Raw genomic sequence first — 13,029 nt, 5'->3', positions numbered from 1 at the left:
GTTTTGCATTCTTTTTTCTGAATCAAAGTATAGAAATATAGTCAGAGAATTATACCGATATAAAAGTAAGATGCAGAATGGTCCCTCTTAGGTAAATCACTTTGACACTACAGGTCCTAATACATTTAGCTTAGCCTATATGTACCTTTTTCTGGATTTTACCTACTGAATCATTTGATGCAGGCAAGGTGTCATAACTTACTATATGTGCCATACCAGGAAATTAAGCAGTTGTAAATGTGTGCTATGTTTTGCTTATTCATTATCTTCTGAGTTAATCAGCTCGTATAATTTCTTTATTCAAAACACTTACAAAATAAATAAATGAATAGGCTAAATAATCTATCACCAGAGTGTAATGTAGAGGAGAAAGTAGGGCAGTGTGGGCTTTTAACACGTAGGGTAGTAAATAAAGCAGAATGACAGAAATAATCAAGTGAAGTTTCTCTGTTCAAACAGATAAGAAGTGAAAGGGATGAAATCCAACTTTTGAAAAGATCCCATATGAAGCTTAAAATTAAGAAACCCATAGGTTACAAACACTATTCAAACTGTCACATGTCAATCCCCAAATAGCCTACAAAAACTACTTCAAAATGTGGTATGACATGTCAGGTGAACTTTTCTTTGGTCAATGAGTGTGACTAAATGTTTCATATCTATGAGTGATAGAGTTAAATATAAAATAGGCTATAACAAAATCAAATGTCACTCCAAACCTGAGAGTCATACCTCACATGAGTGATCATTAAGGCTTCACTGTGCCATTATATTTGCAACTTGTGATAATGACTTGTGATATGACTTATAGCCTAATCATATTTTTAATGTAGGCCTACGTAATTATAAGATAAAGTGACGTAGGTGATGTTGACCTGCTGATTTGACTGGTGGGTCAGATGTTGCTGTGAGTCTGAATAAATGTGTTGGACATCCAAAAACACATGTTACTTTTCTAGTTTCTAGCTATTGTTTCTAGTAAGGAGTTGCAACAAGTGTCAGTGTATCATTCGGTGAAATAGCCTACAGCAAGTTCATGCTAATTATTATTATTGTTTAAGGACCACATTACTTTTGAGTTTGTTGTCAATCAGAGATTCTGGTTCTGAGGACGCGAACAAAGTGGAGATTTTACATTGACACACATTGAGGATAATGACAGTAGAGAAGAAGAGCACTGTCTGAATGAGCTGCATTTATACTGTAAGTCAAGTCATGAAGTGGAAGAAACCTGCAAGCAGCTACTAGTGCTACCTCCAGAGCAGCATTCATGAATCTTCTTTTACATTAAGTCCAGCACTACGTCGACTGTCCTGTGGCTCATAGGTGAACTTTGTTGCTTTCTTTAATTTGATTGTGAATATTTGGAGTTGGTGTTAAATACTTGTGTGCACATATTGACTCTGATCAATTCGTAAGCCTGTAGGCTCTTGGGTTAGTTGTGCAACTTGTGTTCATATCAGTTATTCATTCAGCATAATGCAGTCTCTGTTATGGGTAGTGATGACAATGATGATTGTGTGCTTTTTCTTTAAATGTAGCCCCTGCTACTAATAACCCACCCTCCAAAGCTCCCTCAGTCACAGTTCTGTTGCACCTATTGGTTACATTGACACAAGACCTGAAGTATACTTGTAATGGAGTATTGATTTGTGGTATTAGAAATGACCCTCCACCACTGGCTGTAGGTCAGGCATACCAAAAACAGGCAAACAAGTGAAGCAGGCCTTAACTGCCTAAAACATGATTATTGTGATGACATTCAGGTCAAACAAAGAACACACGGTGTCCTGTAAACCCTGTGGCTGCAGCCTCTACTGTACAACGTATTTTTACAACACCTGCTCGGTTAAGTAGTGTCTATGAATTCACACTGATTTGGCCAATTAGTGCAGTTATGAAGGGGAGGTGAAGGTGGGAGAGGGTGGAGACGAGCTGCAGGAAGGTTTTTAATCAGTGACACAACATGAACTGACCAAAGGAGGGAAGCAGCAGCAACAGCAGGCTGTGTCATCTGACACTGGGAAGTCTGTTTATTATTGGAGGAGGGTGATTATTTTCGGGCATATTTAATATTAAATAAATAATGATCTGTTTTTTTTTTTCATTTAAATGAAAAAGTTTTGTTCAATCACAGCTCTTACTGGATGTAAAATCACTGCTGGGACGCGCAGAGACGTCCGTGTTCCTATTGGCTGTGCGCAGCGTCGCTCAGAGGGATGACGATTTTGCTGCTATAACCAGCTGATGCTGAGGCTATGAACACGGAGCCCCAGAAGAACTGTTGACGGTTCATGGATACCCCGTCATCGGCGTTATGCCTGCGGATTCGGTCTCATCCCCGTCGGCAGATTGAATGAGGAGGAAATCTGATCGAGTCACGACACACAGGCCTGAGCTTCTCTCCTCCCCCCCTCGTCCTGCCGCTCCACATGATGTTTCTTCGTCTTCCCACATCACCATCTTCATGGACATGATGCTCTGCGCTTCACATATTGAGCTTGAGGCGACACATCACACCTGCAGGTAAAAGGATCTTCATTGTTTAAATGGTAGGAAGGCTGCAATGAATTATTCTCTTGTCCTTTGTATGTGCCATCAAATGCGTTAATTACGCCTAATTATGATGTTACGGGTTGGCGCTATTTGTGGATCTTGTTGTGCAACACTGTCGTGAACATAGTACGTGAACTACGTTATAATGTGTGCACTGGTTGCTGTGTAGGCTGAGAAACGCGTGGACAGCGAAGGAATGGTGTTGCGCTCCGCAACGCAGCGACGAGAGAGACGCAGTTTCGATGCAGAGAGAGCAGCATTACTATTCCCCTTCTCTCTCTCTCTCTCTCTCTCTCTCTCTCTCTCCCTCTCTCTCTCACACCTCATAAACACACGCACACACACTGTTCTCGTGCACGCGGACGCACGCAGCTACCCATTAAATTCACACTCCTAAACTCACTCATCACGGTGTTCCTTTTTTTTTTTTTTTTTTAACGTGCAGACACCAACAGGCGTTAGGCGGATTGATGCTTCTTTCTGCTCTGTCAATATTTTCAGCACTTTCTTGGTGATGTGTCCACCTTGTTTCCATTTACCAGCTGTCTGCCTGATGGCTGCAAGGAGAAGCAGCAGCTTATCAATTAACCCACCCTGTGCTGTGTCCATTTTTAAGGAACATCTTTCATTAAGTACACACTAAAACGCATCCTAGGTGGCTCCAGTTGCAGGCTTAAAGTGTCTTATAGAGAAAATATATGGTACAGAGGTTATCACTTCCCAGAGCAGCATCATATTCTTAAATGACTAGCCATGGATGGCCTCAACATCCACCTTATCACTTCCTCTGGAAGGACTATGCTGTGCGGAGTGTATACTGCATAAGAAAACGCCCACACAGGCACATGAGCCAAATCAACATTAAAGTGTTTTTGCTCTGCTGAATAAATCAAGTGTGATACAAATGAAGTTGGACTGGTACTGTAAGAAGCTTTGATTGTTTCACTCCAATTACGTTCACGTTACAAAAGAGGCATTTAATAATCGTGGTCGTTTTTTGGAGGAGTGACAGGAGGAGATCTGAGCCTTTAGATATGATTGTTCTTTTTTTCTAGAACAAAATACTTTATTATTGAGTATATATAAAATTTGCTTTTTTTTTTTGAAAATGTGGGAAAAGCAAAGAATGGGTTCCTTAAATCCAGTTAAAGACTCTGAACTGAGAGAATGTATAAAATCAGCACATAATTGAAATTATTTCAACATTTTGAAGTGGTTGCAAAAGAGGGCTTTGGGTAATTATAAAGTTGGGGGAAGAATAATAATTTTAGCTAAGGTTACTCTGTATATTTACTTTATTTAAAACCCTTTTATTTTTACTGATGCTGGCACGGTATTAAAGTCAGGTTCACCAGAGTAATTACAATGCAGATGACATAATCTCAGAACCATGAATATTGATGCCAAGAATTATGCCAGTATATTAAGCTGACATTGCAATTCTTTAAAGGAATAATCAAAGCTTTGACCGGGAGAAGTCAAAGGTGCTTTTTGGCCCATAAATATCTGCACCACATATTCAGCTATCCATCCAAGTTGTCAAGACATTTCACTGAAAAACAAAAATGTCACATTGTGCTGCTACAGGATTTGTCTGAGTATCACCACAAGTAGGTTTTGTCCTGTAGGGACCACCATCATCTGTACAGTGTCATGACAAAACATCAATCTATAGTTGAGATGTTTCAGTCTGAACCAAAGAGGTGGTCAAACCACTTAGTTAAACCATTGCAAAGCAGGCATGGTTTAATACTGAAGTGCTGCCAGCTATTATACATTCAGTCTGGACTGTCACCTGCGCAGCTTCCTCCAGGTTGAGTGTGTGGCTGACAGGAATAGATGGGAAAGGAGGAGAGTGTGGAAGTCATGCTTAAGTCATACATAATTCAAACGTATCCTCAAGGAAGTGCTGCCTTTTCTTTACATCTACATGTCCTAGTTAGCCACCATCTGTGCCAAGGAGTACCTCCAGCATGCAGGGAATGATGGGAACTTGGACCTTGGAGTGACCCTTTTACTGCATGTTCTAACACCTTGTTTTCTCTTCTTCGTCTCTGGTCATGCAGGTACGACTTTGTTTGGATAGACGTACAAGACAAACAACCTCAAGACATGTAATAAAGAGGATTCAGACACGACTGGAACAACTCGATCCATAAATAAAAGACTGACATTTAAAGGTTGGAGGAGATCCGCGGAGTGAGGGAGAGAGAAGCCGAAGTAAAAATGGGGTGTGTTCACATGAATACCACATTTTCTACACTGGACTCAACAGTTCACTCCCTCAGACGCTGGTCAAAGCAGGAGTCTCCTCGCTAAAAACCAGAGCAGCTCATTTCACCTGCAGGAGGAGCCCTCGCCCTCGGTGATGTGATGAATAAGTTTGAAGTCCTTGGCATTGTGGGAGAAGGTGGGTGGTTTAACACAGCAGATTATACATTTTTGGAAAACGTGTGTTCGTATAGTTGTTAACCTTATGAGTTTATATCCACCATGTTTCTTTGTGCGGATTTGGGAGCCAAAGAAACAGTTTACATGGTAAAGCTAAAACCTGAACATTGGTCAGATTATATCACTAACTTATAAATATCCCTTAAAATTTTGGACACATTGCAGAGTTATTTCAAAGAAGTTAGTGAGCCTTACAGGTTGGAGACATTCTTAAAAGGAAGCATGTACACCCTTCACGCTGTCCTTTCAGAGAAAAACTCCAGCTTTATTTTACCATGTTTTCTCAAGCAGTGACCATGTCCTTTACTTACCTCAGCTGCAGAGAGAAGCAGCTTTTATCTAAAACTGGTTTGTTATTATATGACAGGTCTTTATTCCCTTATTCACCTGCTTCATTTTTTTTTATTTTTATACTCTAGTAAGTATCCTTCGTTTCACCAATGAGCTCCCATGTAATGCTAACTCAAAACATCCTCTTCTTTTCTCTGCTTTCTCAACATGGTATGTCTTCACAGAGCACTAAGTTCATGTCAGAGTCACCATTTTGCTGAGGATATAAAATACAGATTTCTTTCTATTCCTTATTTATTTTTAGTTTCTTCTCTTCAGACATTTTTTTTCTAAGCATGGTTAAGTTACCTTTAACGGAAAAAAAAACAAAAAACTGAATGTTTGCTTTTCTCACATTACCAGCTTTTCTGCAGCTCAAAAAGCAGAACGGGTAGAACGGTATTCTTTTGTGTTGAGTTAGGCTGAAACTAAACCAGGCTTACAAAAAACAGCTCAGCATTAACAACCAGAATAGATAAGTGAAATCAAACATTAGATGTGTTAAAAAGATCAACTCTGGACAATGTGGTGAGTTAGATTTTCTAGTACTTTTTACATTTGTGTTGAGGAAATTTAGACAATGTTTGATTTCCCACATGAGCTCCTCATTCCAACATAGACGGTAAATATTAATGGACGAAGCCTGAGGGAAGTCAGCCATCTTTTATGTCAGGGGGCTCTGTCAGCGGCCATGCTGGAAATGCTGTCTCAGCCTAACTTTCAGTCAACCTAAAAACAGGCTTAGTTTAAAGCTCAGTTTAAATCAGGACCTCTCTATGATCCAAATACTCCAATCAAAGTAACCATTGCAGTGGCAGGTTAGAAAATGTATCCTCTGAAGGTGTACTATCAGTCTGGTTGTTTTGGTAGGCAGGGACAAATATAACATAAACGACACCTTAGTTTTAAAGACTTGTTTAAGTAAAATGATGAAGATAACCAAACATCAAGATATTCATTTTTTTATTTGATAGCAATAGCATTTGATTTGACTTCTTCCAATGTTGTCACAGACAAGAAGGATAATAGAAGTCTTTCTTATATCTTGCAACTTTTTGATATCTAAGTGTGTGTGTTTCACTTAAGAATAAAACATTGGTCAACTCTTGCACTAGTGACAGTGATGGCTGGCTAGAAAATTTGCTAAATGAGGAACAACATTTTAAGCTTCAAATAAGTCCGACACACACACACACACACACACACACACACACACACACACACACACACACAGCTCCTTCACACATCAAACCATGCAACATTTACCTCTTTCAGTCGGCTGCATCATTTGTGGCTGATTTCCGTGCGCTGGGCTGACATGCCATCATGGATTTATTCTAATGTGAGAAGACAGAGTGTATTGTACTGTTGATAATACTCCTTAACTGTGATCTACACCAGAGCTCGTCTGCTCTTGATGTCAGAAAGTCAAATATGAAAAGAAATGTGATTAAATGACGGATGATTTAAAGCACCAGCAACAACGTTTGACTTGGTTGTTAGAATAGAATAAATCTTTATTGTCCACTAGAGGAGGAAATTGGCCTTAGGCTCTCCAGATTATGTCAAAAAGTATAAAAACATCTAGGCAGTCAATAACACAGACAGCATAGCAGATTGGTTTACACATTTAAAAACAGTTTGTATCATGGTTCAGATCTCATCAGTCATGTTGTAAGATTAAGGATGTTTACTGCACTTGGGATAGTGCAGTGTTCATTAACTTAAAGACACTATTTGTTATTGCTAAGCACCTTTCAGATAAATCTTGTGCAATCAACTGCATCATTGAACTCTGCTTGAAATATACGTCATCACTGTTAGCTACAACCTTTAAAACTTTATTGTTTATAAAGAAAGAAGGTCCATATCGTTATGAAAAAGCACACGATATATAAATACAGGACATTAACAAAGGGATATCATCACTACATTTCACAGTTTGTCAGTGATTAAAATACAAAGAGACATTTGCACCAGTGTTTCCAGAAACACGAGGAATACCTTAGGTTGATGCTAAAGTCCAGAATCCATAAAAAGGTACAGATTGAAACATCTAACAAAAACATTTGTTCCCCTCTGAAGTCTGTTCATCAAATTTCCTGCTGGAGGTAATTCCTTGTCATTGAAGTTTTAAGAACTTGTACATTTCAAATGTCCCAACCAACATTTTTAGGACCCATGCGAGAAGATTTAAGAGCTCTGCACAGAAGGACGCATGGCTGTGTTTCTTTTTTTAGAGCTTTAATTTAAAAAAAATGAAAATAATCTAAGAAGATTAAAGAAACATTGATGGAATAAAGAGGAAACACTTTGACGACACTGCATACAGTGTCTTCAAAGAGTTTCCTTTTTTATTATAGAACAGTTTTAATCTTCAGTCAATTCAAGTCATGACTTCTTAAATATAGATGAACCAAGAACACGATGTGCTTAGCAAAGAAAGAAAGCTACAGGGACTCTGCGTGTGTATGCTAATGTGTGATTGTGGTGTGAGTTGTCAAAGGTTTAGACATAAACTGTGCGTGTTTGTTGAGTGTGTGGGAGAGTACACATGTCTCTGCCTCACCTATTAGCTGTTCCTCTGGTTCTTCTCACCTACTGCTCTTGTTTTCTATGAACATGTTTGTTCGAGGTTTAGGAGGTCAAAACATAATTAAGATGTCGAAACTTAACACACGTCTCAGCCTCGCTGTTATTGATCTTTGTGTGTCTTTCCCTCTGTTTCTCTGGGCAGGAGCGTATGGAGTGGTGCTTAAGTGCAGGCATAAGGTAAGACAACGCCTCTTATGTCTGTCGTTTGTATGAGAATCCTGGTTTTACATTAACGTGATGTAAAGTCAGGTCTCACCTAATGGTATTTGAGTAATGTCTGAAGTCATTCTGTGTGTTATTACAATGTCTTTTTCATGACATTTGCTCCTTAACTGATCTGATACTTTTGTTATTTTAAGTGTGACTGTAGAAAGGAAAAATATATCACGTAGGAGTTTGTGGTGGATTGATGGGTCAAACAAATGCGGTACTTTGAACCAGGAGAACGCTTTTTCAATTCCAAACAAAACTTTAGGTCAAACATACACAAATTGCCTTTATAAGTAAATGTATTTGATTTATTTAAAGTTCCTGTGAGGAGTTTTAGCCGGTTATGAAACAGGCTGAAAATAAAATAGACGCAACTATATGACCTACAAAAGCAAACAAGACCACGAGCATAAAGATTTGCTTGTTCAATAGGTTCTTTTTAAACATCAGAAACAACTGCCACGGGGTAGGTGTCAGACAAGATGATTAACTGCATACTGCCAAAACAGTTTTTTTCCTTTTTACATGGCAAGGAATCTCAATAAGTGATTCATCTGACTGTTCAAATCAAGCGGGGTGAGATTTATTCTCAGCTCACACATATACAGGACAAAAGCAGCAGAGACATTGAAGGTTCTGCCGTGTCCACAGGGGGCGCTGAAATTTCCACAAACCAAAAGTTTCTCACTGGAGTTTTGACTTAGTTCACCTAAATGAAGTGATGTAACTTCCATATGAAACCTTACCCACACTAAATGACTCCAAACCATGATCCTTTTACTAAACCTAACTTAACTACGACTGTTTCACAACACTAACAGGGTGCTTCTTACTGTAACTATGACGCCGACGTGTTCTTATTAGACAGCGTAGATCAAAATAAGATCATGTGAAAATTCGGAGACACACGCAGTGTCCTTGAAATAGTTTTTATTTTCCATTCAATCGAATCATGTTTTTTATGTCGGTGTTTTTAAGATTTCAAAATAAGACAACGAAGATATGTAGACAATTTAAATATGAAGACAATGTAGCTGGAGTTGCAACAATCGATGAGTTGATTGATCTGTGATATTGTGAAAATGAATTAATAACTTCAGTCATTTTTTTAACATTTTACTAGTTTTTTTTTGGTTTTGTTGTTTTTGACTAGGAAGAATCAAGAAAAGATTTAAGGTTATTTGTTTGTGCTTTACAAGATTGTCATGGGGATGTCTCTATACTTCATGATTACAAACTAACTAAACCCTGAATTGATGAAGTAATCAGAAGAAAAGTTAATAACATATATTTATGACCTGCCGCGCTCAGTGAAGGGCGTGCCAGATATTTCTGTTTTGCTTTAAAGGGAAAGTTCAGAATACTTCAGAACATACACTAGAAACCTGCTAGAGACATACAAACATCTGTCTGAAATATTATCACTCCAACAGTTTTGAATCTTTCTTCACTGTAGGTAGCATATTTTAAATGATAGCATGTCATCAACATTGAACATTTCACAAGCTGTGATACACTCACACTGTCTACAGTCATTGATGTCACAATCATCTTGTTTTTTTTTACAAACCCATAAACTTAAGTCTTGTGGTACCCACCTACCCTCGCACATTGTTTATCTATGTCTCATTCTATGCATTAATCAAAATGTTTCCTGAGAAAGACTGATGTATAATGTGGTTTCCAACGGTGGCTCTTGGAAAAAAAAGTATTTAAATTTATGGCATTAATGTTCTTGGTATGCATGGGAGCGGATCCTGCTGGTGTGACTCATCCAGTCGTTCCTACCATACGTGACTGCATGGTTCCCAGCTCATGTTTGGCTGATGTATTTTCCTCTACTCGCTGCAGTGTGGAGCTGCTTTGTGAATTTAAAGAACAGAAAAGGGTATTACATTATCTCTTTGAGTCATGTGTTTGTTTCATGATCAGAAAATTCACAACTTCCAGACTAGACCGGTTTGCTTGGGCTAATCAATGACCATTTTGGTGAGAATAGACATGTGGGGGAGGGGACTTTTAATGCAAAAAAGTTAAATGTGTGCTACTATAAAGCACATAGAAGTGTCAAAGTCAGTAACAAGCACATACCAGTAATGCAAGGCATGCTAAGTAACGTTAGCTTACATTTGCCATTAGTCATACTGGTCATGTCAAATTACAGCTGTTACGTTAAAAAGAAAATAGTTTAGGCAAACCAAATACTTTATTCTTTAAAATTATTTGGAACCCAAACATGAAGACCAGCCGATGGAACATGTAAGAACTGATGTTTTGCGGTTACTCCAAAGTGTGACTTGAGTATCAAGCTAACGTTTAAGTTAACGACTGTATTATACCAAGAAGACAAACACACCTACTTTAACCTGCAGTTTATACCTTCTGTGCCGCTTAATGAAAAAAAGTCTTGCACAGGCTTGCATCTCAAATGTTTTCTTGTCATAGATACGAGTTATATTACAGCCTGCTAGTGTTTCTCAGTTTTCCGGTAGCTAAGAAAACGAGATTAGCCTAGCTTGCTAACAGGGAGACAGAGTGTGCAGGTTCTTGTGATTTTTCTTTTTACTTGAGAACAATGCTTAACGGAGTCAATACACTGCTCAGCACATTTTATTTTATTTTTTAAATAACAAATTAAAATCAAGCTCAAAGACATTGCAGCTAACATACAGTGTATTGAACTGAGCAAATGTGTGTTCTGCTAATGAATGCTAACATTGTAATGAGAAAACAATGAAGAGGTGTTTTTTCAGTATTTAAGGTTAAGTTTAGTAAACTCTAAGTTTTGTCTGATAAACATTAACACAATTACTACAATGAAAATAGCAAGTAATCTAAATAAATTCCGGACTTCGGTACAATACTACATGCTCATACTGACTCATCAACAATACAGAGCCCTTAACCGTTCATGCTTGATAATCATTTACTTCCCTGTGAGTAAGAAATAGATGGGTTGATTTATAGCAAATATGACATTCACTTAGGAGCCTTTGAAATAACGCTTTTCAGTGAAACATACGATTTATCTTCTCCAATTTATACCTTCATTTATATTTTTTCCTGACTAGGTTGTTTAGTATCTTTGGTTTTTTTCAATCATGTTCATTCATATTTTTGCAATGAAAGTGGCTTTAAAAGACATTTTCCAAAAGAAGAAATTTAAGAATATGCGAAAGTAAAGCTATTTGACCGAATGGATGGATTCTCTTAAGGTCACAACATACGGTCAATCCACATTGTTATGGAGGGAACAACAAACTGATTAATGGGGTTAATGGCAGATTGCTGAAACTATTATTAGTAACTGGACTGAAGGCCTCATTAGTAAAGTGAAGTTTAATCTTAATGAATGAAGCAGTTATTGTAGAGGTGACCCATCAACAGTAACACCTAGAGTTGAAGTGATTTAGGGATTTGGTATGATGTAATTTACATGTAAATTTAATGAACCCCAGTTGTGATTGAAGATTATATTTATTCAACCAAACCTTTTGAGTTCTTAGACCAAAGTGAATTAAATTGTTTATGGACTTCACGACCTGCTCCACCAACAAACAGAGAACATGAGGCCACAATGAACACAATGCTTACAACATAAGGATATAATGAGATAGTGAAAAGACAAGAAGGTTAAACAAATGTTTGATCTTTGTGTCTAAATGCACACAGACACGTTTCTTTTTCCCTGGTAAGCCGCAGGCAGGCGCTGATGAAGAGTTAAATATATGTGAGTCAAACTACTCACAGAAACACTCGCTGCTACTCAAGCTCACAGTCATAATTAAAGGTGACTTTCTGTGTCACATTTTCACAGTCACCACTGACTCTCTTCACTTATTTTAATCACAAATCTTAGTCAAATTCATCCACATGTTGTGCTGATGATCATATGATCAGCTGGAAGACGATCAGAAATGGATTGTCAATCGAAATGGAGAAATTTGAAGAACACAGAATTGAAGTAAAGGGAACAAAAAGACAATGTCAACTCACAGCGAGATATGGGGTAGAAAACCTAAATAGGTCATCTGTATGTGATGTCCCATTTACCCAGCTGTACAGGGGGTGTGTTGCTTTCACCAAGTTAAAAACAAGATCATCACAAGTTAAGTTTAATCTTCTAATTGTTCTAGGAACTACAGATGTAAATTAGCTTATAGCTAACTCTGGTACAGCTAATATAGGCTGTGCAATGTCCCTGTTAAAATAAAGAAATAAACATGCAGGATAATCTATAGCAAGTGAGTCAGAGCTCCCCAAACTTTAATGTCTTAGTCATGCAGAATCCTTTTGGGGTTTATTTCTATATAACCTGCTTGCTGTACTTTATCCCTTACATTTTTCTAGTTTTAAAACTTCAAATTGTTGGTTTGTGAAAATATACTCTAATTTTCCGATAAATGAATCAGCCACTTCGGGAGCTAACCGAAATGTTCTGTAGATTCAGCATTGTCGATACGGCAACATGCTCTGCTTTGACTGTGTGTATATTTTTAGGCGAGTTTGTATCAGTCCCTCTGTCAGCACCTCTATGATCCTGATTTAATAGGGAAAAACACCAAACTTCACATGTAGAGTGAGAGAGGGGGGACGGCTGTGGGCGAGTGACAGTCACAGCAGAGTCATCAAGAGGAGGAGAGCATAAGAGATGGGAAGAGATTATTTTAATGTTTAATGTGGCTGAAAATGTTGTTTCTCAGTGAGAATCAACAAGAAGCAAGAGGAGGACAAATCTTTGCACCTTTGGTCACGTTTTTTTTTCACGTTTATTTTTGTTTGTAAGTTGAAAAAATCCTGAGCTCAATAGCAACAAATCAAAGCCTTCTAGTGTAACAGATGAAAGGGAATCCAAACTTAACTTCAGTGAAACCCCTTTTAGTTTGA

General features: G+C 38.0%; 1 protein-coding gene across 5 annotated transcripts in view; it reads left to right on the top strand.

Annotated features, from left to right (window-relative positions):
* The first annotated feature begins 2,218 nt into the window (after positions 1 to 2,218).
* The window catches only part of cdkl5 (cyclin dependent kinase like 5), a 35,051-nt gene continuing 24,240 nt past the window's right edge, over positions 2,219 to 13,029 (top strand). For 4 of the 5 annotated variants that reach the window (XM_061034866.1, XM_061034846.1, XM_061034875.1 and 1 more), the window contains exons 1-3: positions 2,219 to 2,526; positions 4,623 to 4,966; positions 8,075 to 8,109. In XM_061034866.1, the coding sequence (XP_060890849.1) occupies positions 4,930 to 4,966; positions 8,075 to 8,109 (72 nt within the window). In that variant the 5' untranslated portion in view covers positions 2,219 to 2,526; positions 4,623 to 4,929. The remainder of the gene's footprint in view (positions 2,527 to 4,622; positions 4,967 to 8,074; positions 8,110 to 13,029) is intronic. The other variant, XM_061034837.1, reaches the window with a different exon arrangement.

Source organism: Labrus mixtus, chromosome 1, assembly GCF_963584025.1.
Source record: "Labrus mixtus chromosome 1, fLabMix1.1, whole genome shotgun sequence".
Classification (NCBI taxonomy): Eukaryota; Metazoa; Chordata; class Actinopteri; order Labriformes; family Labridae; genus Labrus; species Labrus mixtus.
This window is presented reverse-complemented; position numbering and strand designations above follow the sequence as displayed.